Source organism: Borostomias antarcticus, assembly GCF_949987555.1.
Source record: "Borostomias antarcticus genome assembly, chromosome: 9".
NCBI classification, from domain to species: Eukaryota; Metazoa; Chordata; class Actinopteri; order Stomiiformes; family Stomiidae; genus Borostomias; species Borostomias antarcticus.
The window spans coordinates 13,590,510-13,617,263 of record NC_140242.1 but is presented as its reverse complement, the minus strand read 5'-3'; the positions used below and the strand labels follow the sequence as shown (position 1 = coordinate 13,617,263).

At 45.5% G+C, this 26,754-nt stretch overlaps 1 protein-coding gene across 1 annotated transcript in view; it reads left to right on the top strand.

Annotated features, from left to right (window-relative positions):
- Window positions 1-26,754, top strand: part of LOC311312845 (glycogen debranching enzyme-like) — a 35,774-nt gene that overhangs the window by 2,317 nt on the left and 6,703 nt on the right. The window contains exons 4-20 of the mRNA XM_084442852.1: window positions 528-697; window positions 1,842-2,045; window positions 6,674-6,855; window positions 7,257-7,368; window positions 7,664-7,787; window positions 8,409-8,511; window positions 8,629-8,726; window positions 8,815-8,954; window positions 9,499-9,686; window positions 13,485-13,608; window positions 14,525-14,688; window positions 15,311-15,412; window positions 16,158-16,313; window positions 16,875-17,025; window positions 25,773-25,822; window positions 25,955-26,029; window positions 26,568-26,680. Coding sequence (XP_084298978.1) covers window positions 528-697; window positions 1,842-2,045; window positions 6,674-6,855; window positions 7,257-7,368; window positions 7,664-7,787; window positions 8,409-8,511; window positions 8,629-8,726; window positions 8,815-8,954; window positions 9,499-9,686; window positions 13,485-13,608; window positions 14,525-14,688; window positions 15,311-15,412; window positions 16,158-16,313; window positions 16,875-17,025; window positions 25,773-25,822; window positions 25,955-26,029; window positions 26,568-26,680 — 2,256 coding nt within the window. The remainder of the gene's footprint in view (window positions 1-527; window positions 698-1,841; window positions 2,046-6,673; window positions 6,856-7,256; window positions 7,369-7,663; window positions 7,788-8,408; window positions 8,512-8,628; window positions 8,727-8,814; window positions 8,955-9,498; window positions 9,687-13,484; window positions 13,609-14,524; window positions 14,689-15,310; window positions 15,413-16,157; window positions 16,314-16,874; window positions 17,026-25,772; window positions 25,823-25,954; window positions 26,030-26,567; window positions 26,681-26,754) is intronic.

Sequence of the window (26,754 nt, the reverse complement as noted above, 5' to 3'; positions counted from 1 at the left end):
GTACTGGTTCTCTGTAGCCTGCCGTCTCCTCTACTCTTTCTGGAAGAGGAAGTAATACAAAACCATTATTAAAAACAAAACTATGTTTTACTTCCGCAATATTTTTTGCCGTTGCAAAGAAATAGATAGATAGAGTAGACAGACAGACAGACAGACAGACAGACAGACAGAGAGAGAGAGAGAGAGAGAGAGAGAGAGATAGACAGACAGACAGACAGACAGACAGACAGACAGACAGACAGACAGACAGACAGACAGACAGACAGACAGATAGATAGATAGATAGATAGATAGGTACAATAGATAGATAGATAGATACAAAAGATAGATAGATAGATAGATAGATAGATAGATAAATAGATAGATAGATACAGTAGCCTACATAGATTGACAGACAGACAGTGCATACAGTACATGTTGCTCCGCTCCTTGGACCTGTCCTGTGCATTGAATTGAGGGTGACCCGTCTCTTGAATGACCGCGGCGCTACATGTCTGTTCTGTTCTGTCCTGCGTCTCCGTCCGCAGGGACGAGGAGAGAGTGGGCGGCGGCTACATCGTGGTGGACCCCGTGCTGCGCGTGGGCGCCGACGACCACGTCCTCCCCCTAGACTGCATCGCCGTCCAGACCTACCTGGCCAAGTGCCTGGGCCCCCTGGAGGAATGGCCTGACCGGCTGCGCGTGGCAAAGGAGACCGGTGAGCGCTTTGGCAACACAAAACCCTGCTGAGCTCTTCCGCTTGTGAGGGGGGGACAGTTGCGCTAATAGGGGGCGGGACGCCCCCCTTGGAGGGACTGTCTGTCAGCGCTCCTTTGAAGAGTGAGTTTTCAAGCTACCTGCTACTTACCACTCAGTCCACAAGGGCTTATGAGGACTCACGATTCACTCAGTTACACCATCGTACAGTAGGACAGCGAACATGACAAGAAGGAAGTGTGTCAGATATACGCCACACCCGTGGGTCATAGCCCGCCCCCATGGTACTGTACATTCAGACGTGCAGCAGTAGTCCAGGACTGAACGGCAAGTTATGAAGTCTCTGACACTTCCTGCTTTTTGAGTTCCCCAGCACAGGAAGCTCATTATGGTCACAATTATTCACTTCATAAGGCTTACGGTTTGAAGTAATGAAGAAATGTGCTAATCCCACATGCAATGAACTGTGGTTATTAGTTTATATTGAACCCAGAGTACAAATATGAGGTAAGTGGTAAATGAACTGCACTACTGTAGAGCTTTTATCCCAAAGTGCTTTACAGTGGCCTCTGTCATTCAACTATTCACAAGCACATTCACACACCAGTGGCGGAAGCTGCCATGCAAGGTGCTAGCCTGCTCATTGGGAGCAGGTTGGGGTTGAGTGTCTTGCCCAAGGACACTTTGAAATATCATCAGGAGGAGCCGGGAGTCGAACTGCCGACCCTGTGGTCATTGGATGACCCGCTCTACCTCCTGAGCCACAGCCGCCCCACGAGGGGAACTTTATCCTTTCAGTTGCTCTGCTGGTCATTGAACCTCTACTGTACATTATTTGCAAAATATATGTACCCTGAAGTACACAATGCATGTTGGTTCCTCTTATCAGCTCATGTGCAGGCTGTGTTTTGAGTATTAATGTACATTTGAAAAGAACAAAACCACTGACCTCATGTGTAGTTAACAGTTACATAACTGCCAACTTATTACAGATGTGTGATATCATCGGTCATATGTAGAACAACTTATTTCTCTCTCCTCTCCTCTCTCCTTTTCACCTCTCCTCCGTCTCCTCTCTCTCTCCTCCATCCTCTGTCTCTCCTCTCTCTCTCTCTCTCTCTCTCTCTCTCTCTCCTCCTCTCCAGGTTACAACATGATCCACTTCACGCCCCTGCAGAAGCTGGGTCTATCTCGCTCCTGCTACTCCCTGGCCGACCAGCTGGAGCTGAACCCCGACTTCTCTCCCCCGGGGAAGAACTACACCTGGAGTGACGTGGGTGCGCTGGTGGACAAGTTGAAGAAGGAGTGGGACATGGTCTGCATCACCGACGTAGTCTACAACCACACAGGTTATCCATCTGTTCACTGTTGCACAGACACAAACGCACGTCGCGCCGCTAACCCCCAAGCCTGAGGTGTTGTAACACAGTGGGGGTGCTTATCTGACTTTCTAACAGCCTGTGTTGAAGGACCACGAGCTGGTTAGTGTTCTTGATCGACCGGACAGGTTAGCCTGTGGTATGCAACCATACCGATTAGTGTGTGCTACAGTATGCAACCATACCGGGCAGTGTGTATGTAAAGTTAATCTCATATGCCATCATCACACTCAACGTGATGATTTCCTGCATATGGACAGCAGTGACAGAATGTTCACTCTACCAAGGTTGCTTCTGATGCCACCTGTTTCAGTCTGATGATAAGAGCGTGTCTTAATGGACTTCTATTGAGTCCATTAGCCAGCAAGGTTCTTGATAAGTGGAGCCATGACAGGTTTGAATGCTGTTCCTGTGTAGCCGCAAACAGGAAGTCAGTGAAGATTCCGCTGAGTTGCCTTTAAGGCCTAATCCGAAGCCAACTGCCATGTGGGAAAAAAACACAAAAAAAACAACCCCTCTTGCCCTTGACACAAGATTACACAACATTGCAGCCGTAGCTGTGGCTGTTGCATCACAGTCTCAGTTTCCCTGGCAGCGTCTAGCCAGCCTGCTGCCCGGGGGCCTCGTCACCTGTCTGCTGAGATGAGATCAACTTAATTGTCCCTGAGGGGTTTGTCATGCGCTGCTGCGTGTCATCACGCCGGGCGCTCGTGGTTGCTGTGAAGGTTGGGGGGTGGGGTCAGGGACTCTTGCCAGCTTGTCTGCAGGAGGTCGCAGAACACGTGCATCTACCCTCTGACATTCAGTCGATGTTCGGTTGTAGTAGATCAAAAAACGATTGCCTCTATGACATTATTAGGTTTCAATTCAGATATGCCAGGCCGGTTGCTACTGTAAGTAATTAAACTTTGACCTTTGTTAACCGGACCTTTAGAAAGGTCACAATGCAATTTGTTTGTTTGGATTTTAATACATTTTCTCTTTGCTACATTCTTAGGAAACACATGGTGTTCTCAGATGTGATGCTTCTGTTGCAGTTTGCATTTCATTGAGGTGCAGAAGGCTGTTTGAGTCGACACTTCAACTTAAACGTCTGCTCAGTACAGTATATACAGACGTACAGTATGCTGTCCTAAAGATAGCAGCCTGCTATTCAATACAGGACTAACACATCCAACCAGGAAGGAGATACAGTACCATATACCGTAGCTTCTCAAAATCCACCGCCTGCAAATCACTTCCTCGGTAAATGGATAATACTGATCGTTCCCTACTAGGGTTAGGGTTACAGCTAGGTTTAGTTTCCTCTGTTCATTCAAGGGCAGTGGTTCTCAACCTTTTTTGAGCTCTGGACCCCTGGCATATTTCATAACATCCTGAAGGACCCCCCACTGCACCTCCTCAAAACAATATATTTAGTATGAAGCCATGACAGTAATTTCTATTGTATTCATATTTAACATGAATGATCTTAACATAAGCCAGTTCCAAGCTTTTTCCCCCCACACTTTTCGCACCAAAAGTACAAAGTGTACACGTTTTATGGCATTCACAACAATCTAAATGTAATTATAGTGAGTAAGCACAGCTAACGTGAGAGTTGTGAATGCGTGCAAATAAGCCTATTGGTTCATTTTAAAACAGTAAGTCTTTATTTTTTCTTAAATTTGATAGGCTGATACAATATTATTTAAACCCATTTTTCTTACTAGTCTCTCTCCAGACTCAAATATTAAGTTGAATCACTGCGCTCCGCATACTACTGTACATACTGTCAAAATTATGTGCAACTTCCCCGCCCAAGCTGGTGTTGTGAGGGCGTATCGACGGGTGAAAATTGAAAGAGTGACTGGTCATAGCAGCAAATGAGAGATGCTAGCCCAGGTTAGCTGGGCGGGGCATATCTATGGGTTGGAACGCTTGATAGTTACTAACTGGTGTCTCTGGGATTCCGGCGCAATGAATTGCCAGGATTCAGGATTGGAACACCAGATTTTTGCATGAAGTGTCCCAGACCCATAGAGAGATCTGCAGCATGCAGTAACGTAGTTAGCCTAACTTACGTAGTAGTGTATCAGCGAGAAAATTCTCATGGGTCTGGCGTTGAGAATAAGGCCCAATCTCAATACTCCCCCTTAGACCTAGCCCCTAGTTTTAGAGTGCCCTTGACTAGTTAGTGGCCCTTCAGAACGGAGCCACAAGGGATTGGGGTTGAAATCTTTACCTAAGAAATGGGACACCACTCGCTACGTCTTCAATCGTAATTTTGCCTGATTTTCCGTGGAGTCCCTGGCATGTTACAGTATGATTAGACTACTATTATTATAGTGACAAATCTGACCAAATTTCAGGACAGAACAAGACAGATTAATCAATTGTACAGCCAGGAAGCATGTTTATACATCGGCTGTTAACGTTAGTCCTGCCCATAGAAATACACTGATATCAGATGAGCAGAGAAGTGCAGAAAAAATGCTACTAGATTATATTTCCGACTTCATGAACGGGACATGGAATCAACTGTCACTCAAAAATAGTTGTTTACACAAAGTTATATTGATTAGATAAGATTCAACATTGCACCGTAGCCTACTGGAACATCAAAATTCTGTTAAGTTAGGCTAACAGTGAAATTCAGTTGATGTCATAAATAGCATTTTTTTCTGAAATGCGTGTGATAACGATCCAATGACATGTTCCTTTGCATCTACTTTAAACTAAGCTGTTCCACAGATTTTATAATTTTTTTATGTTTATTTGCGAAGATATTGGGCTTCTTTCCCATGTTTTTTCACAGCACCGGCAGCTATGTTTCATATCACTGCCTCGGTTCGCAAAGCATTGTGTGAGTTTTCATCTAGCCTACCCCTCAGTTTCAAGTCAGCATCTGAAAACCCTCGTTTTGGAGGGCTGTTTGAACGTCCACTAACCCTCAATATACCCCCTAGCCCTGGAAGATAAAATGGTAAATGGTAAATGGACTGCACTTATATAGCACTTTTCCACCTTAGAGGCACTCAGATCATTTTACAATGGCCTCTCATTTACACATTCATACACTCATTCACACACCAATGGCGGTAGCTGCCATGCAAGGTGCTAACCTGCTCATTGGGAGCAATTTGAGGTTAGGTGTCTTGCTCAAGGACACTTAGACATGTGGACAGTCGGAGCTGGAATTCGAACCACTGACCCTTGATCGAACCACTGATCATTGAACGACCCGCTCTACCAACTGAGCTACAGCCGCCCATAAAAGGAATGGGACACACTACCCTATGCGTGAACACGCAAAATGTAGGGCTACTGTAGGGCTAAGGGATTTGGGGATTGGGCCTAATAGACCCTGGTGACATGATCCTCTCTTCCTTGTTGAAGCCGCGTTGCGGTGCAGCCTCTGTGGCAGTGTTGAGTGGTGGCAGTGTTGAGTGGTAACCATGGTTCAGAAGGTCACACTGTCGCCTTACCACTGGAAATATGATCTGCCGGTGCTATGGGAAGATCCCATGTCTCGGTCTAAATGAGGACATGGTGGGTGTGTGTGTGTGTTTGTGTGTACAGTACATGTGCGGGTTAGGTTCTCTGTGTCTAAATGAGACCACTGTGTGTGTGGGGGGGGGGGGGGGGGGGGGGGGCGTTGTGTGTGAGTATGTGTGTCTGTGTGCGTATCTGTGTGTGTGTCTGTGCGCGTGTGTGCATGTGTGTCTGTGTGTGCGTGTGTGTGTGCGCGTGTCTGCGTGTGTATGTGTGTGTGCGTGCATGCGTGTATGTGTTGTGTTCTCTTTGTGTCATTCATAGGAGCGAGGAGTAAATATATCTATCTGGCTCATGTTCACAACCACTCAATGTAGATGGATATCACAGCTTAGCATTAATACCGATATGATAATTAAACTATGTTGTAGTGACATACAACCATAGGATGTTAGATGATATGATTTAGCAGGGGCACCTTGACTCATTTGAATTTAGCTGCTTTGTAAACATGAAATCCATAGTTATGTGTGCCCGTATCTACTTCCCTTCCCTCCTTGCTCACCTTGAAATACTCAGAATGAAGAGTGTGTTCAAGCTTTATACTCTAACAGAAATACTGTTACAACCCCAAAACTCAATAGTCTCATGAGACCATCATGATTCCACAAGCTCACATTCTGTGTGTCTCGCAAATCAGTCAGGATACTCTCCATAGAGATCAGTTTGTGCCAGATCAGAAAATGATCTCGCCAATCAGCGTTGGTTCTGAGGAATTTGAAATACAAACAGCTACGCTGGGCAGGTTTAGGTGTGAGGACAGCAAGGAGCGGTTCAAGTTAGCGGGTGACAGACAGTGATAGACAGATGGTTCATCCAATCACCTGCCAAGTATTTTTGAAAGTGCCTGCCCTTCCGTCCAAACAGTTTCCAACGGAGAGTTCCCAGATGGTTATGTGAAGCAAATGGTTATGCGAAGTAAACATCTGGCGTGTCAGGTTAAAAACTCACTAGTGATACTTGTTAAACGGCCTACATGTTTCAGCTGCTTTCTACAAACACACAGACATTTAGACTTTTCTCTGGTTCTCAGTGTTCCCCCTGTTCCCCCACTCTCTGCCAAGCTGCCAACAGTAAGTGGATCCGCCTGCACCCGGAGTGTGGGTATAACCTGGTGAACTCCGCCCACCTGAGGCCGGCCTGGGTACTGGACCGCACCCTCTGGCACCTGTCGTGCGACGTGGCCGATGGGTTGTACGGCGAGCGGGGGGTGCCCGCCTTCATCCAGAATGAAGAGCAGCTTGCGGTGGGTCTGACCGGTCACCCCTTTAAAGCTGCATGATATAACTCGGCAATTTGGCGGCCCCTCTGGTCATGATTAAAACGGCAGTATACTAGCAGTACACTAGCCAGTACACTGAAATTCGAAAATAATAAATTCACAGGGTCTCATGTCACGAAAAATATTTTTGGTCTTCCTAAGGTCAATTCATAAACTATTAGCAGAAAACCCAGAATATTTAACTATAAAAAAGTGATCTTGTGCATCTTTAACTGGAACGCACATAGGCGAATTTGGGCAGAGGGAGATTTGGAGCAGATTAATAATGCATTTGAGCTGCAGATTTGAAACCGTGAAGATACCTGCCGAAGGCCCGAACAAGGTACTCTATGGTGATACAGCTGTATCTGTGTGTCTCCCCCCAGGCCCTGCGGCGTCTGCTGGCTGAGGAGGTCTACCCCAACGTCAGGCTGTGGGAGTTCTTCCAGGTTCACGTGGAGAAGGCCACGGAGCAATTCAGGAAGCTGCTGCAGACACGTGAGGGCAGGCTTACTCTAACATACCACAACCCTGTCAGACAGGACCTGTCCATTTCCTGTAACAGTTTTTTGGGGCTTATAACTTTTGATAAAGAGACATTTACTGTTCTGGGCTTAGGTGAGGTCGTTTTTAAAATGTCTCACACTTATTGCGGCATGTTGTAGCGCCACTTGGGGACAGGGACTACCCTGTGTGTAAACCTTAGTAACCTCTAGTCATCTTTCGAAGCCCTTGGTAGCTCTGGATGGCTCTTCGGTGACCTATTCTGACCCCACGCTGGCGTGTCCTCCAGGAGGTAGCTCTGTGGAGGCAGGCGCTGAGGGGAGGAGCCAGCTGAGGATCGTCCAGGACCCCCAGTACCGGCGCTTCGGCAACACCGTGGACATGACCGCTCTGGAGCTCTTCCAGCCCCACAGGTAGCCAGGCCCCGCCTCTTTGCACCAGCAACACACTCTGGCTGACACCTAGTCTCAACGCCAGACCCATGAGAGTTCTCTCTCTGATACACTATATAAGCTAAGCTAAGTACGTTACTGCATGCTGCAGATCTCTCTATGGGTCTGGGACACTTCATGAAAAAATCTGGTGTTCAAATCCCGGCGACACCAATCAGCAACGACTTTCGCGAACAGGCGATCCCACCCATAGATGTGTCCCGCCCATCTAACCTGGGCTAGCGTCTCTCATTTGCTGCGACGATTTGCTTCACTCTTTCAATTTTGACCCATCGATACGCCCTCAGAACACCAGCTTGGGTGGCGAAGTGGCACAGACTATTATGTAGTATGCAGAGTGCAGCGATTCAATGTAATATTTGAGCCTAGAGATACTAGCAGACAACTAACAATATTGGGATATTGCAGTCTTGGATAGAGTGTGTCTGTCTCACAGTGATAGAGTGATGGTGGGTGATTGTGTCTTGTGTGTGTCTGTCTCACAGTGATAGAGTGATGGTGGGTGATTGTGTCTTGTGTGTGTCTGTCTCAGTGATAGAGTGATGGTGGGTGATTGTGATCTTGTGTGTTTTTCTCATACAGTGACAGCCCATCGGATATTCAGGAGTGCTGTGACTTGTTTAAGAAGAGGGTGGAAGATATTAATATGGAACGCTTCAAGGAAATGCACTTCCATGAGGAAAAGGTGTGTGTGTGTGTGTGTGTGTGTGTGTGTGTGTGTGTGTGTGTGTGTGTGTGTGTGTGATTCACTACGCTCCTTTTCATTCAGAATACACACTCATTACTGTTTCATCCCTCTCAGGCAATCAATTGCATCATGGAATCTGTAGTGTATGAACGTCTTGCAGAGTACGGGCCTAAGTTGGGTCCTATCACAAGAAAGGATCCAATCATAACAAGGTACCTCGACTCTCATTAGGCCTACCGGTCACAGCGGACTTAAAACTCCCAAACTCCCAACAGCTAATCTCTCCTTTCCGCTCCCCAGATATTTCACCTTCCCTTTCGAAGAGATGACCTTCAAGCAGGAAGTGCAGCTGATGAACCAGGCAGACAAGGCGTGTCACTTCCTTGCCCACAACGGCTGGGTGATGGGCGACGACCCGCTACAGAACTTTGCTGAGCCAGGTTGGCTGACGTTAGCCGTTGTAAACGCTGACAAAGGCTGGAAGGCTGACACGCGTTCGTTGTCTGCTGAATACTATGCGCATTAAAAGCAGTTAAAACTTAATCGAGAGTGCGTATTTCCAGCTTTTGTGATCATGTATGTTTTAGGATCTGTACCCGTTTAGAATTCCAGACTCGTGGGGTGAGTGTGCCATTCATCCGCTAGCTAGTGAACTGACTAGTTAAGTGGATCACACTCATAGCACAATATTTACACAGTATTCACACAAGTAGCTAGTATACCATGAAGGTATTACAACTTAAGCTACAGAGCCTGAAATTATAACTGTAACCAGGCTACACCAGCAGGTGGCGCCAAAGGCCTCCACTTTTTCACTGACTCTTTTGCTAGTAGGGATCATCAGTGTGAACCAAAGAAGAACATGGCATCAGCTAAATCATCATCATCATATCATAAATGCCCTCGCCCCCCCCCCCCCTTCCTCTATCTGTTTCCCTCCCTCCTTCTCCCCTCTCCTTCTCTCTCCCCCCTTCCTCTCCTCAGGCTCCCAGGTGTACCTGCGCAGAGAGCTGATCTGCTGGGGAGACAGCGTGAAGCTGCGTTACGGGGAGAAGCCCGAGGACTGCCCGTACCTCTGGGCCCACATGAAGATGTACACGGAGATCACCGCCAAGCACTTCGCCGGCGTCCGGCTCGACAACTGCCACTCCACGCCGCTGCACGTGGCCGAGGTACGGCGGCGCGTTCCGTCAGGTGAAACGTAGTCTGACACTAATGAATTTAGGTTTTTGGGAATAAGCCTTTTTGACGTTGGTTTATTACTGGTCAAACAGTGGGCCCCCGGTTCAGGTGGTCGACCAATCCAGACTAAGTGAATCAACAACAACCCAGTGTAGTGCTGCAATAACCTAGCAACCGCTCCGCCCAAGACGATTGTGATTATGATCTTATTATTTGTTAATGTTCACATTTTCTGTACTACTTTGGCAACATAGGTTTTTCATCTGTTATGCTAATACGCTTATTTGAATCCCCCCCCCCATCCCCGAATGGTAATGAGTCCAGGGAGACCTACGCTGGCACAGCGTAAATGAAGTGTGGAGATACTGTAGGTCTGGCTATGAGAGACTAGGAGAAACGCTACGATAACTGTTTGAAAGCCTTCCAGGTACTTTGTTGTTTGCTTGGGTGTGCCGGGAGGCAGGGGTGGGAGGGGGGCGGGTTTGCACTGTTTGCACTGTTTGGTTCCATTGTGTTAGACAAGAACATTCGAGCACAGTTAAGAAATTACAATGAAAGGTTACTTCAGACACGTCACTGGCCTTTCTGTACTTGGGTTCAAAGAGGTTCTTACTTGTGCCATTGTGTCCCACCGGTTCTTCACATGGATGTCAGGATTTATATCAGCTACGCTCAAAGACACGTCCCTTACTGTATTATTTTCACACCTTTCTTTTTTGGGGGTCTTTCCTTTTAGCTTTACCTCCAGAAAGAGCAGATACATATGTCTTAAAAGTAATATAAGATACCTTTTTTATATTTAAATATTCAGGGTTTTCAGCTAATAGTTTATGCATTTTTCTGATATGAGACCGCATAGACCCTGTGAATTTATTCTTTTATTTTAGAATTTCAGTGTACAGGGCCGCGTTTCCCAGCTACGATGTACCTCGGCAATCTACTTTCTTAACGTATACCTTGGTGAAGGGACAGTTCTCATAATCATTTTGATTTTACCCCAATCTAATATTAACAAAAAGGAAGCTATGCCTAGGCTACTAAATCTGCTAATCTATTTAATAGTCAAGGTGAGACCTCGTGATTGTTCCAATTCATACATTATAGTCTACAAAATATAAAATAAAGAGCATTTTTGGGACATATAAGCCTAGTCTGGGACTTCTTGAAAGCCCAGGAAACAATTGATAGCTAAATGGGTGACTGATTTTGTTCAGCCGGCGTTCTGAAAAGTTGTCATATAGCCTACCTCCTCAGGATGACCTACCACCCATGATGTTATGTTCAATGCATGGGTAGCGCATTTTGAAATTGCCTACATGACAGTATACGCTACCCATGAATTAAACACAATATTGTTTTAATGCAGCCATGATGTACAGGTATACACGAAGCACGAGTTGGCTGTGAGACACTAAATAGAAGGGGATCTTAATTAATGACCTGTGTCTACCCTACTATGGGTCTGGAAGGCCTCATTGGATTAGCCTAATCAATTCGCCAGGATATCTGTCGGTATCCTACTATAGCTATATACAGACAGACAGAAAAGCCATGTCATCAAATTGCCCCTTTCCATAAGAAAATATTGTTGTTGTTCATAGATTGGATTATATTAGGCTATGGATAGTCCCTATATTTTATTTTGCTCAATACAATTCCTGTGATGTGTTATATATATATATATATATATATATATATATATATATAATTTTCATAAAGTTTATTGTACACTAATGATGTAATTTGCGCAGGTAGGGTAGATGTGCTCTATATTGCAAATCTCCTTTTTAAAAGTATAATTTTGCTCTAATCGAGCTAAAATTATAACGGGATGAACGGAGCGCATCGCTAAGGGACAGCTTACGATGGGTACAAGACCGCCCTTAAGAAAGTATCCCTTGGGTAAGTACCTTGGCTAAGGAAGCTCTGGGAAACAGTGCATCAGCTCAAGGGAGAGCTTACGATGTACCTTCAGAAGGTACATCGTAAGCTTGATTTACGATGTACCTTGGGAAGAGCTGTTTCCCAGAGCCTCCTTAACCAAGGTATACCTTGGCCTAAGAAGGCTCTGGGAAACGACGCGCCACTTAAAGGGAGAGCTTACGACGTACGACGGCTCTGGGAAACGCTGCCATGGCTTGTATACTGTACTGCTAGTATACTGCAGTTTTTATCACAACCAGAGGGGCCGCTTAAGTGCCAAGTTATCTCATGCGGGTTTAAAAGGTAGCGTTTCTGTCAGAGAGAGTAACTGTGACTGCTGGTCTCCAGGCGATGCTGGCGGTGGCCAGGGCGGTGCGTCCTAACCTGTACGTGATATCAGAGCTGTTCACCGGCAACGAGCAGCTGGACAATGTGTTTGTGAACCGGCTGGGCATCACCAGTCTGGTCCGAGGTACTGAAGCCCAGCACCAGCCTGGGACAGGAGCTAGGAGTGTGTGTGTGTGTGTGTGTGTGTGTGTGTGTGTGTGTGTGTGTGTGTGTGTGGAGGAGGGGGGTTCTGTGAAAATGGACTGCCTTCTGCAGTTAACCAGCTAACTTCGGGAGTCAATTAGACCATAGGTCATGATTATTTCCAAATTGCCAAAAACTAGGCTTGGTTACATTCTGTATTATGGGCTGTTGAGTATCTAGAAGACCGATTTTCTTTATGAACTCAAAATTGAAGTTCAGGCTGTTTTGGAATTTGTAAAGTTAGCTGGTTAACTCGTCGTTTTGCATTTTCTGGAACACGCTTCTGTCATGCGTTGTGAGAAAGCACTGTTCTGAGCATGACAGTAAATCTGTTTTTTTTGCTCCCCCCCTCCCCCTTCTCTCTCTCTCTCCCTCTCTCTTCTTAAATTTGTATTATCCTCTTATCCAATACTTCTAACATTAAACAAACAATTCATTTTTTGTTTGCTTACTTTTTTTTATTTTCTGACCTGATTCATCTAACTAAATTTCCACTAAATGTTCACTACACCCCATGGGTATATGTCTCTTATCCTAAACTCCTTGACTACCTGTATGTGGTGCATGTCTTCGTCTATGCTCTTTAACCCCATACTCACCTTCCTCCTCGCCCAGCTTATATCTCTCCCTCCCTCCCTCCCTCCCTCCCTCCCTCCCTCCCTCCCTCCCTCCCTCCCTCCCTCCCTCCCTCCCTCCCTCCCTCTTTCACTGTCACTCCCTCCCTCTTTCTCTCTCTCTCCCTCCCTCCCTCTTTCACTGTCACTCCCTCCCTCTCTCTCCCTCCCTCCCTCCCTCCCTCCCTCCCTCCCTCCCTCCCTCCCTCCCTCCCTCCCTCCCTCCCTCCCTCTGTCTGTCTGTCTGTCTGTCTGTCTCTCCCTCCCTCCCTCCCTCCCTCCCTCCCTCCCTCCCTCCCTCTTTGTCTCTCTCCCTCCCTCCTTCCCTCTCTCTTTGTCTCTCTCCCTCCCTCCTTCCCTCCCTCATTGTCTCTCTCCCTCCCTTTTTCCCTCCCTCTTTGTCTGTCTCTCCCTCCCTCTTTGTCTCTCTCCCTCCTTCCTTCCCTCCCTCTTTGTCTTTCTCTCCCTCTCTCTGTCCCTCCCTCCCTCTCTCCATCTTTGTCTGTCTCTCCCTCACTCCATCCCTCCACCTTAATCTGTCTGTCTCTCCCTCCCCTGCCTGTTGTCTGGTGTGCGATGTGGTTTGTCCCCTGGCCTTGTGGCCTGGCTGTCTGCCTGGCTTTGTGCATGCGTGTGTACCTGTGGTGTGTGTGTGTGTGTGTGTGTGTGTGTGTGCATGCGCGTGTACCTGTGTGTGTGTGTGTGTGTATGTGTGTGTAGTACATGCTGGAGCAGGCCCGCCTGCAGAGGCCTGACCTGTATGTGGTGGCTGAGCTCTTCACTGGGAGTGCGGAGCTGGACAACGTGTTTGTCACTAGACTGGGCATCACCTCCCTCATCAGGGGTAAGACAGGACTGGACTCGCACACTGTACTCACACGGACTATACTCACACATAGGCCTACTATACTCACACATACTGTTGATACTAACACATACTATTAATACTCACACACTGTACTCACACATACTATTAATACTCACACATACTATACTCATACATAGGCCTACTATACTCTCTCATACAGTAGGTCTAATACTTACACATACTATTAATACTGACATACAGTACTCACATATGCCTACGATGGATGGATGGATGGATGGATGGATGGATGGATGGATGGATAGATACTAGTAATACTACATACATACGATTAATACTCACACATACTACACTCACAGATACTATACCCACACAGAATACTCACATACTACTCACTATACTCACACACTATACTCACACATACTGTATTATACTCACACATACAATTCTCACAGTACTTACTATACTCACACACTATACATTACACACAGTACTATCATATAGTAAATATGCCCAGTGTTCATTATTGTTGTTTGTGGTTAGAACTGTCTGTTTGTGCATGATGGACATTGGAAATGTTTTGTGAACATTGGCATGGATATTAAAAAGCCTGAATTTGGAATGACAATCTTCACAGTTTCAGGGTGCTCTATGCTGTCATGCCATGAAATACTACATTGTATACATTGATTATTTTCAATCAAAGCTTTATTTTTTATTTTATTTCAAAGCTTTTAAACTATTTTACAGGAAAACCACAAAGCTATAATTGACTGACACTTGTCTTGCGTATGTGTGTACGCGTGTGTGTTTGTGTGTGTATGCATTTGTTCATGTGCGTGTTTGGGTGCGCGTGTGTGTGTGTGTGCACCTGTGTGTGTGTGCGTGTGCGTGTGTGTGTGGGCGCACGTGTGCGTTTGGGCGCGTGTGTCAGAGGCCATGAGTGCAGCTGACAGCCACGAGGAGGGCCGGTTGGTGTACCGGTTTGGCGGCGAGCCTGTGGGATCCTTCGTCCAGCCCAGCCTCAGGCCTCTGGTCCCTTCCATCGCGCACGCCATGTTCCTGGACGTCACCCACGACAACGAGTGCCCCATCCAGGTAGAATCAGAATCAGAAAAAAATGTTTATTGCCAGGTAGTTTACAACATACAAAGAATTTGCTTCAGTCATTGGTGCATAACATGGAGACAACATTGGACAGGGTACAGGGACGAGACAGGACAGTGCAAAGACAGGACAGTGCAAATGAGAAGTACAAAATACCAATATACAAACCTGAGTGTGGTGAGTGTATAATACAGTGAATCTCCATAGTTATCTCTTGGGTGTGTATCCTTCCTTGGGCTACAGTTATCTCTACAAATAGGACTGCAGCTATCTCTTGGGTGTGCATCCTTCCTCTTTACAAGGAGGGCTTTAGTTAACAAAATGGCAAATAAATATCCATACTCTGTTTTATTGGGTTTTGACTAAGGTCTTGGTCCAGCATGGCTGATTTGGTTGGATGTATGCCACCTTTATGCTGGGATAGTCAACCTAACCACACTGGAGAATATTATTAAAATGCTTGAAAATGCAATGGCCTCAAATATTAAAGGAGCAGTTTCTCCAGCAGAGAAGACCTGGAGCAGAGAAGACCTGGTCCACACATCCGTGGACGACTCCTGTGGCTGGCTGATGGATGGCTGACTGCTCTGCCCTCCCCTGTGTGTCCTTGCAGATCCGCTCGGTGTACGACTCGCTCCCCAGCTCGGCGATTGTCTCCATGGCCTGCTGTGCCACAGGCAGCACCCGAGGATACGACGAGCTGGTCCCTCACCAGGTGTGTGTGTGTGTGTGTGTGTGTGTGTGTGTGTGTGTGTGTGTGAGACGAGCTAGTCCCTCACCAGGTGGGAACTGGATGCCACAGCATTAACATGGATGAGTATAGGAATAACAAGTGTGTGTGTGTGTGTGTGTGTGTGCTGTCATAGAAATTGTAATTTCACTACCTCCCTCAACCTTTCACATAGCTGTGCTAACCTCGTTTAAGACAGGATGACCTCTCCAGGAGGTCGAGACACCTAGACGCGTTCTGCCCTGAATAACCATTCTTTGTTCCATTTACCACCCTTTTCTCATATCACGTCTCAACTTTTGACCATTGTTGATGATGTCTGCCATTTAATATGACGTGTACAGATGGGTTAGCCAATCACATCCCTGGAAGCGTCATACCTGTGTATTGCTTGAATATAAGGCCGCGCAAGACCAGACTGCGGCACTTCTGCTGGATACCACTCACGTGCGTTATCCTGAAGTCCTTGCGCTCGTATGTTTTCTCAATAAATCAGACTTAACCTTTTTGAGCGAACCTTGGCAAATCTTTTTACTTTAGATCAGATTAAATTCCGTTACAGTGCGCACGCGTGTGTCCATGCGAGTGTGTGCATGTGGTGTGTGTATGTATGTGAGTGTGTCTGCGTGCGGTGTGTGTGTGTGGGCGTGTGTGTGCGTGCATGCTTGTGTGTGTGAGTGTGACTACAGCTACCGTATGGCGGTCGGCATCTGTCTCCCTTCTTGTCCAGATCTCGGTGGTGAAGGAGGAGCGCTTCTACCCGCAGTGGAGCCCAAAGGCCACGCCCTCGTCCCCGGGTGAGGTCAACTTGCAGACGGGCATCATGGCGGGCAAGCTGGCCCTGAACAAGCTGCACAGGGAGCTGGCTGCCACTGGCTTCTCTCAGGTCAGTGGGGCAGAAGGAATCGTAACTAGCCCCTAGTGATACCAGACATTCGGTATCTCCACCTTAGTGAATAGAGAATAGTCGCTAGAACACCGGCCAGTAATGAGACTATATATATATATAATGGTTCAAACCTCAACAAAGCTATGCCCTTAAGACTTTAGATTGGTTCTGAAATGCAGGTTGTTGTTTTTTTCCCTCTCAAATTGTTTCCATCCACTTTAATCGATGAAATCTGGATGAAAGTCCTCAGTCTCTAGTTGAGCGAAGCGTTTAGAGACTGACTCACGAGTCTAGAATCTAACCAACATTTGTTCATGAACAAAACTGGACAGACATAGCGTGCATTGGTGTTACCAGCTCTACAGCTAACTGATAAACCACAGTCACTCAGCAGGTGGCATCATTGAATATACTTTTAGTATATTAGTAGTGACCCTAAAGTGTGTGTGTGTGTGTGTGTGTGTGTGTGTGTGTGTGTGTGTGTGTATGTGTGTGTATGTGTGTGTGTGTGTGTGTGTGTGTGTGTGTGTGTGTGTGTGTGTGTGTGTGTGTATCCAGGTCTTTGTGGACCAGGTGGATGAGGACATCGTGGCTGTGACCAGACACAGCCCTAGTACACACCAGTCTGTGGTGGCGGTCTCTTGTACCGCCTTCAGGAACCCCAAGACCAGCCCCTTCCGCAAGGACGTCCCTCCTATGTTCATCCCAGGTACGCACACATGCGCAGATACACACACAGATACACATGCAGATACACACACACAGACAAACACACACACACACAAACAGATACACAGTCACGCACAGATACACACACACAGACAGACAAACACACACATACACAAACAAACACACACAGACAAACACACACACAAACAAACAAACAAACAAACAAACACACACACACACACACACACACACACAGACAAACACACACTGTCTCCCAACAAACCCCTGTACAGAGGTTCGGACCTGCCCTTCATCCAACGAGTCGGCCACCAGCCCACTGGGTCTCTCCCTATTATGGGTTTCCGATAGCTTACTGAGGCAGGTGACGAGAACATTTGTCTGGCTACTAACAGTCCACCTCTCTAAGCCTACCCTGCTCACGCCCCAGCAGCTTGACCCCCTCATGACCTGCAGGAGCGGATGCCGCCTGGGGCCACTACTGGTTAACAACTGCTCTTCCCTAAACGAGATATCTGTTGGTGTGGTTGCCAGAAATGGTTTTACTGTAGCAGCTAGTATACTTTAACTACAAGGACATGTTATTTTCTAACCAGGATCCAATAAGAATTATAGTGCATGCCTCACCTAACGTTTCACACAACCTAAGTACTCATAAGGATGACAGGAGATAATTATTACTTTTATAATGCTCATATAGTGGTTTATTTGGAATAAGTAGGATATTGCAAGAGGCAGATTTATGCAATATACCGGTATATAATCTAATCTAATCAAATCAAACAGTAATAAATTGGGGTCATGGTTGGAAAGAGATTCTAAAAAGACGGCCTATCTTACCTAGAAACCCTCTATCAGTGCTTTTTCCTGCCTACAGAACTTAACGGATTTCATGTGAGGGATGTATTTTTGTTCATTGGGACCCGACTTCCTCTTTTTGGTTCATAATTACAATAATAATAATAATAATAATAATTATAGGACCTGGGGGTGTTTATTCTGCCACAGTTATCACACATCACATATCGTGAGGTGACATGGCACACAGCACACACATGCAACTGTCGCGGGCCACCGGTGGAAATTGTTCCCTGCATTTCTTCCATCCCGAGCAGTCCTGCTCTAGGGGCAGACAGGAGCAATGGGCAACCATTGTCCATGGCGCCCGGGGACCAAGTACAAGTGCTCAGTCCAGGTCTTGGTCAGGGACCAGACTTAAGAGCCTCTGTTCTTCTGCATGTTTTTCGTATTGGGTTCTTTTGGGAGGAAACAGAGCACTCCCTCAGGGCACTCAACAGAGCAAAGTCTATCTCAGGCAGAAACTAACTCTCACAATAGAATTGACTAAGGTGCCGTTTACACGACAACGATCCCTGCATAAAACGGAAAACTTTTGTTGCGGTGTGGCCTTTCGTTTACATGACAACGGCGTTTTGCGGGCCTGAACCGCAAACTTTTGAAACCGGGTCCCAGAGTGGAATCTTTTAAAACGCCACTGTAATTCTCGCCGTGTAAACTGGCAATACGCAATTCTTGTGAAAAGGGTGACGACACGGTCCCACTTCGTGCCTAATAGGCATGCGCGAATAAAAGAATATAGGGATATAGCCTACTTTACTGCTCACAGCTCATTGCAGCTAGATAGCCTAATGAAAGAAAACAAATATATATAGGCCTAGATAATACAAATAAAAGGAAGACAAACGAAATATTAGGCTAATTAATCTAGTGACTAGTGAGTAAAATGATTTGTCTCTAATCATGCCGGTCAATTTTACAGCTAGACCTAGGCCTAACAGCTATAATGGATTCTGAAGATGTGAGCCCATCATTCATGCCGTAGGGCGGGAACAAAAACCTATCAAAGGCAAGTCACCAGCGAGAAAAGGCCATGATTAGAAGGGAAACCTCGAACAGTTAACTGTGGTCACCATGGAGCATCTCATCCAGTTGTGTCATGCCAACCAGCATTTCCTTAATATCGGCGTTGGTCCATGTGTCCGGGAACATTTCAATGTCCTGGACAAACGGGAGAAAATCTGGTCATTATATTATTTATTTTGACTTTTTGGCCTGTTGGACTTCTTCAGAATCTATCAGGCCAACATGCCCAAACGTCCAAATAAAATAACTGCATATGGAGCCAGAGTGGGCAACACTTTTCCTTATGTTTTATGACCAGTGATCTTCCAGTGATCGGCACCTCACAAGATTACCTTGGTATGCGATACCTTTTTGTTATCTATAGGCTTTCATGATTCACATGCTCTATAGATGTCCGGGACTGCACAAGCGCCACTGGACAGCCTTTCACTTTATTTTGTCAACTTTGCTACTTTGAATTACGGCTGTAGGCTAGATGGCATGAATTGGATTTGAAGATGTAATTGGTCATTTTAAATAGGCCTACCCAGCTGGCATTTCAACGTTGATTCACGGGTGATTCAACATCATGTGACTATGTGAATCAACGTTGGATTAGGTTTTGATTTTGAAAGGTGAATTAACGTTGATATTGCAACGTTGTTCCAACATCTTACTCTTAAACATGGGTGAATTAAGGTCTTACAATCACTGTTGAATATGTGTTGAGTTTGAAAGGTGAATCAACTTTGAAATCCCAACTTTGTTTCAACGGCTTACTTTTCAACATAGGTGAATTAAGGTCTTTGAGTCAACTTTGCATCACTGTTGAAACTGCAACTTTGTTTCAACTTATTACTTTTCAATCATGTAGCCACGGAGCGTGAACTTTTTACAATTTTATTTTACATTAGAATCAAGATGTACATGTAGGCCTACAACAGCAGTGAATGGGGTTGTAACACTGACAACTGTGCAAATAGTAAAAAAACACATACATCCAACAATAATGTGAAAAATAAGTGTTTGTGGCACTGGCATGCACACACACAAACACACATTTTGTGACATACTTCTATACAGCAATGCTACAGAAAAAGGCATTCACAGTCAATCTGCTGGCTGGTAACAGCCTTTAGCTTTCTAAACATAGGGTACAACCTCTGCAGCACAATACGACCCAGGATTTAGTCTATGTTAAAACGTGAAAGCAAAACCAACTCAGTTAACAAGCTAAACAATATATTAACCTTACAGTCTACAAGTAGCGGCAAAAGTTGGACAACAAGGGAATGACTGGCACATTGCTCAGCTTGTATATATGTAGATACTAGCTACGTCCAGCTAATGCGAGACGAACATTACACACAATGCACCGCACCAAAATGTCCAAAGAAACTACGGTGTCCATAATAGGACATCCTCGGATGTCCACGGAAGGAAATTTGAATTTCATTCTTTGTGCAAGCGCAAAATAAGGATTTGTGACCAATAAAATTAATTTATTGCAAATATATATAAAGCAAAACCTTCGTTGGGCCACTTTTTACCCACATTGTGCATTGAAGAGCTATAAGGCAAGTTGAAGACATCATGTTGACGTTGTACATCAACGTACAGATCTTCAACAGAATTTCAACATTAATTTATAAGTATTTTATCAACCTTTTTCAACCATTGAGCATTCAATATTGTTTCAAGGTTGAAACGACGACTGACATTAATCCAACTATATTTCAACGTTGAAGGTTGGTCGTGTGCCAGCTGGGTAGGCTTTTGATGCCTATTTGAACGGACTGCATCGATCAATGCAATGACTTCACATTACGCAAGTCTGTTTGTTTGGGACTAACGACAGTAATTTCTATAATAATATAATATTTTCTCTTTCCATGTTTTTCAGTTTTACCCTTTTCATCAATACAACCATCATTTTTACAACCACGTCTCAATGATTGGGAAGGCATTTAGAGCTGCCGGTCAAATCATAGCCTAGGGCAGTGGTTCTCAAACGGTGTGAGGCAAGTCCGGGTGTGCCGTGCAATTTTCATAAAACAGTTTATGTAAAATAATACTAATAATAATGAATAAATAACTATTATAATGGTTATTTTATTATTAGTTCATGGCCTGAGTAAATATTTGATTCGGATTGGCTGGAATAGTTCAAAATCGAATTCGAAATGTTCCCACTGACATCAGCCGCGCCCCAGGCAGATAGAGAGTGCACTGTATTTGACATTAAAAGAGCGCTACTTCCCACGTGTGGACAACATCGAGGACTATGACTGGATTCGAGACCCATTCAACCAGGAATCATCAACAGAAAATCTCACTTTGAGAGAGAGAGAAGTATGTGCAGAGCTCCGTATGAACCGCACACTGAAACTCAAATTGAGAGAGCTCCCTCTGGATCAGTTTTGATTGGCTTCTGCATCAGAGTACCCGACCATCTCCAGCCAAGCTATTGAGCAACTTCTTCAGTTTCCCACTACCTACCTGTGTGAGCTGGCGTTCTCTACTCTGGTGTATATGAAGAACAAGAGCAGGTCGCGCCTCTCTGTTGAACAGGACTTGCGAATGGCCCTCTCTTCAGTACCACCAAGGATTTAGAAAATCTGCAGCCAGCGACAGGCACATGTCTCACTAGCTTGTAAGTAGGCAAAACCTATTGATAATAGTAAATGTTACTGATTCAATTTTAAATTACATTTATAATTTCTTTAACTCATTATAAGCTAATTAGGCCTACAATTTGGTAACACATTATAATAAGGATCTGTTAGCCTCATTTCAATAACTATTCATTCATAATTAAATAATCAACGTGTATATACATATAAATGATGAATAGATAATAAGATATTATATTTATGAAACATTTCTAAAAGATTAATAGTATTTTTTCTGTGCTTGTGTCCTGTGCTTCCAGGATCCCATTCCAGTTCATCCTGCTTGCCTCACCTGCACACTCACCACACAATGTTTTTTTAACTGAATGCATACTCAGTTTAACTGCTGTCTCAGGCCAGATCTAGCCCTCCTCTCTCTCTCTCTCTCTTTCTCTCCTTCTCTCTCTCTGTTTGGCATTAGCAAATAGGCATTAAATAAAAATGAACAGTGAGTCATAAGAGTAATAGCATGTGTTATAGGGGCTATTTTGCATGGATAGGAACATAGGTGTGCCTTGAGATTTTGGCTTGCCCATTGGTGTGCCTTGGTGGCTTGCCCATTGGTGTGCCTTGGTGGCTTGCCCATTGGTGTGCCTTGGTGGCTTGCCCATTGGTGTGCCAAAAAAAGTTTGAGAACATCTGGTCTAGACGTCTAGACTCTAGACAGACAGCAGGTGCGAGACTGCAAGCGCGTGCGCCTCTGTCTCTCTCTCTCTCTCCCTCGTCGTGTCATGTCAACAAGCAGACAGAACGGGCGCATATCACTCGCTCATACAGTATTTGACTGTTCTCCCCCCTCCCGAATATTTTTTATAATATTCGTACAAATGTACTATTCGGGAAAAAGCTACTATTTGTGCTCATCTGAATACCGTATTCGTATTCGGGCACACCCCTAAGGCCTACATCATATCTGTGTGCTGTTAAGGATCCTTTAAAAAAAATAATAATAATAATAATTAAAAAAAATTATATATATATATATAATAGCCTATAACAAAATATAAATGTGTTAAGACTGGCTAGCCTACTATTGTGAAATGACAGGCCTACATTTTACACAGTGGTCTGACAGGTGTGTGGAAACCTGGCGGAAGAGGTGTTCATAAATGAAGTCAACGACGCAAATTCAGCCGAGGCACGTACGTCACGGCCGGGGGGTCAGCAGAGGTTAATCAGTCACGCATGACGCAGCACCAGCTGACTGCTCTGAATGCTCGCCCCACCTCCTCCCCTGCTCCTCCTGCGTATGTCGATGTCATCTGTTGTCATTGTTGCTCTCTGTCCGGGGTAGTTTGCAGGTATTCCACCAGCGTCGGCCGGTGGATGCCAGAGTAGCCGCAAGCTTGTCTCTGTGGCTTTCCGTGGCGGCGCCATGGAAGCAGAGACACGAGGCTGTATCTCCCGCGGAACCCACGAGCGTCGGCCCGTGGGGACCAGGGACTATAATGTACAGCAGTCCTCCTGTGGCACTCTTTGACGGTCTTAGTGGGCTGAGTTACCTCCGAGCGTCTTCCCGATCGCGGCCCACTCTGATCGTCATTGAGGCAGGATGCCGTTCCCCCTTCCTGGCTCTCTGGGCCAAGGGCTTGGCCCAGAGGGGGGGAACACCTAGATTGCCTCCCCCTGCTAACGCGCTCCACGCCGGTGGAAGGCAGGGGGCCCCCCGGACAGAGCACACCGCCAAAAATTCATATGCATGTATTATGCCGCTTGTATAATAAATGTTCAAATTTGACAAAAGTGATCTCGTCTGAAAGGATGTGAATGAATTAGATTTGTCAAATAATGTCAAATAAGAGGAACTTAGGGAAACGTCCTTAGGCCATGTCCAAAGCCTGTTGCCACAGCCTTTGCAAACATGTTTGCGGATCCGTGTGAACGCGGATGCTTATCGCAATACTGTTGTGTGAACGTGGAACCTTTGGGAAACGCAAAAGAAGATCTTTCCCGTTTTGGAAAATTTGTTGTCGTGTAAACAGTGCCTAACAAAGCAGCTTCACAATGACACTGACGACTTAGCACTTAGCACTACCTATTAGAGTAAGAAAATTATACTTGGTAGATTCTAGTTCAGTCTGTAGATCCAAGTCATTTCCAGAAGTTTAAAGCAATCTGGAGAAGACTTGGGCCTGTGCTGTTTATATATCCTGAGTTGAGTAGGCCACTCCCTCAGGGCACTCAACAGGGCAATTAGTCTATCTCAGGCAGAAACTAACTCTCACAATAGAATTGACTAACAAAGCAGCTTCACAACGACACTGACGACTTAGCACTTAGCACTACCTATTAGAGTAAGAATTATACTTAGTAGATCCTAGTTCAGTCTGTAGATCCAAGTCCCTTTCAGAAGTTTAAATCAATTTCAACTCATCACACCGTTGGATGCTTGTAGCACATTAATGAAGTGGTTTGGCAGATTAGTCAGTGCTGTCTTTGCTATTCTAGTACAAATGCTTGGATTGAGTTCCTTGAGTCATTCGCTTCCCTGTGTCCCTTTACAGAATTCAACCACTCCCTTGCCAATTGTGGTTACATGGAACTTTAGACGACAGGGAAGATATTATCTTACCCTGCTTGTTTGAACAACATTGCTTGGTGTTAGGTGAAATGACTCAGAAAAAGGTTTTGCTCAACCGTTATGTCTCCTTCAGCGTCTCTCGTATTGTCTTTCGGCTCACCGCAGCATGGGACAGTTGTGAGAATGATTAAAACGTTTAAATACTTTAGTTCTGCTTTTTCCTCGTTGCTGGAGGAACTGTTCCAACTCCAGAATTCGCTGCAGAGATGTCTCGCTCCAACTCTGATTGTTGCTGGTGGTCTGGCCTCAACCCACTTGAGCACTCAGTCTGCTGTTTTGTTAGTCACCACTACACTACTCCCAGGCTGTGACCAATTCAACAGGCCCTCAGTCTGGGAGTCCCCAATGCCCCATACACTGCACGACCCGTGGGGTAGTCTTCTTGGTGATGTGATGGGATCACCAGATTTTAGAATCACTTTATCATGACTAAAACAAAAACATGTCTGTCAGTGGAACAAGTTCTAGTTTCCTGAAACGAATTCTGATTACAACATTTTCCTGGAACAACTCTGATTTGGATTACAGCCATCCTCGGCTGAGCTACAGCTGGGGGCGGCTGTAGCTCAGCAGGTAGAGCAGGTCGTCGAATAATCGTAGGGTCAGCGGTGCGAATCCCAGCTTCTCCTGATGACATGTCAAAGTGTCCTTGGGCAAGACAACGAACCCCAAATTGCTCCCAATGAGCAGGCTAACATGCATGGCAGCTGCCGCCATTGGTGTGTATATGTGGGTGAATGAGAGGCCTTCATTGGATAAAAGCTTTGGATAAAAGCACTATATAAGTGCAGTCCATTTACCATTTAATGGTAAACCGTGACGTTAGATTTTCTAAATTAACTTTCGCTTCAGTTACACCAATGTTTGCCATGTCTCTCCTATGATGTTATTAGCCTCTCTTACTCTGAAAATGTAATTTAATGTTATTTATTGCTCTATAAATGTTCTTAGCCGGTAGACAAACATACTCCAGGAGCTTGCTCGATCGCCTCGTTGAGAGGGGTCAGGGAAGAATTTTTACAGCTCACTTATCTGGCCCTCGGGTGATTACTGTTTTTTTGCTTCCCTCTTGAATATGTAGGGGTGGGATGTCTGCCCACCTCCCTTGTTCTCTGTAAAGCGCATTGTGTTGCCTCTGGGTATGAAATGCGCTATATAAATAAAGCTTTGATTGATTGATTGATTGATTCAGTTCACTTGGGATTTCAAAATGCACTTCTCTTCCCCACCTCAGTCATGCACAATGTGAACCTTCATGCTTTCAGTGACGTACATAAGTCACCATGACTTAGCATTTCATTTCCACAGTTGAACAGGTACAACCCTTATCTTATGATTAAGTTACAGCAAGCAACATGAGCTAATCCCCCTTACATTGATTTAAAATTACTTTCCTTACCGGTCTATATCATTAACATACATTAATTAGAGGTTGGATTAATAATAGTTGATTGCCAGCATTTTACTGTATACTTTTGATCCTTTTTCACCAATCTTCATCAGGCGAATGATTCATCCTCAGTGCCTTCGTTCTTGTCAAAAATGCCTTAGTAGGATGAGATGATCCATTTCAAAACAAATGTGTTGTATTCAGAGTAGTCAAGAAAGAGTAGTAGATATTAGTCAACTGATGTCCTTTCTCCTGTTGTGCAGGTCAGATAGATGAGGTTATCCTGGAGGCTAGGACGGTGGACAGGAGGGCTGTGTCTGCCAAGAAGACTCAGAAGACCACCAATGGCCCTTCTGTCAAAGATGGCTCCGACAACAAGACCACCAACGGCCCTTCTGTCAAAGATGGCTCCAACAAGAAGACCACCAACGGTCTGCCTGACTACGGCTCTTACAGGAAGGACGAGAGGAGCATCAATGGTCTCCCTGACTACACCGTGGAGATCAGAGAACACATCCAGGTGACAGGAATGCACACCTGCTCACTTCTCCTTCTCTCATGTCTCAGCTTCCTCTATCTCCCCCAACCCCACTCTCTCTCCCACCCCTCTCTCCTTCTCTCTCCCCCTCCCTCCCCTCTCTCCCTCCCTCCCTCCCCTCTCTCCCTCCCTCCCTCCCTCCCCTCTCTCCCTCCCTCTCTCCCTCCCTCCCCTCTCTCCCTCCCTCTCTCCCTCCCTCCCTCTCTCTCTCTCTGCCTCTAGTGAAAGAGGTGTGTTCTCAAGTTACAGCATGAATTCCTGTTTTGTTTGGTGGCCTTTTGTTGGATGAGTTGCTGGTTGGATGAGTTGCTGGTTTTATTAGTAACAGAGAGCATCTCTCGTGGTTTTGTAAGACGGATTTGTCAAATACATTTGACATAGATGGGGGTTAGGCTTCATAAAATGAAATGAGAGAATGGTACAATGTAGAAACGGAAATTTTAGTCATGCCTGTAATTTACCCCAGGCCAATTCAACCAATATGGCTGACCCAAATTTCACGTTGTGTCATTTCTTTCAGTTGAAGGACAGTAGGATAGTGAAGCAGGCTGATGTCAAGGCGAAGGGCCGCAATGAGTTTGTCCAGGAGATCACATTTGATAACCTTACCCCTGGCAGCGTCATTATCTTCAGGTACAGTATGTACAGTAGCCTATAGCAGAACAGAGAACACACATGCAAACACATGTTCACTGGTCAGACACTCA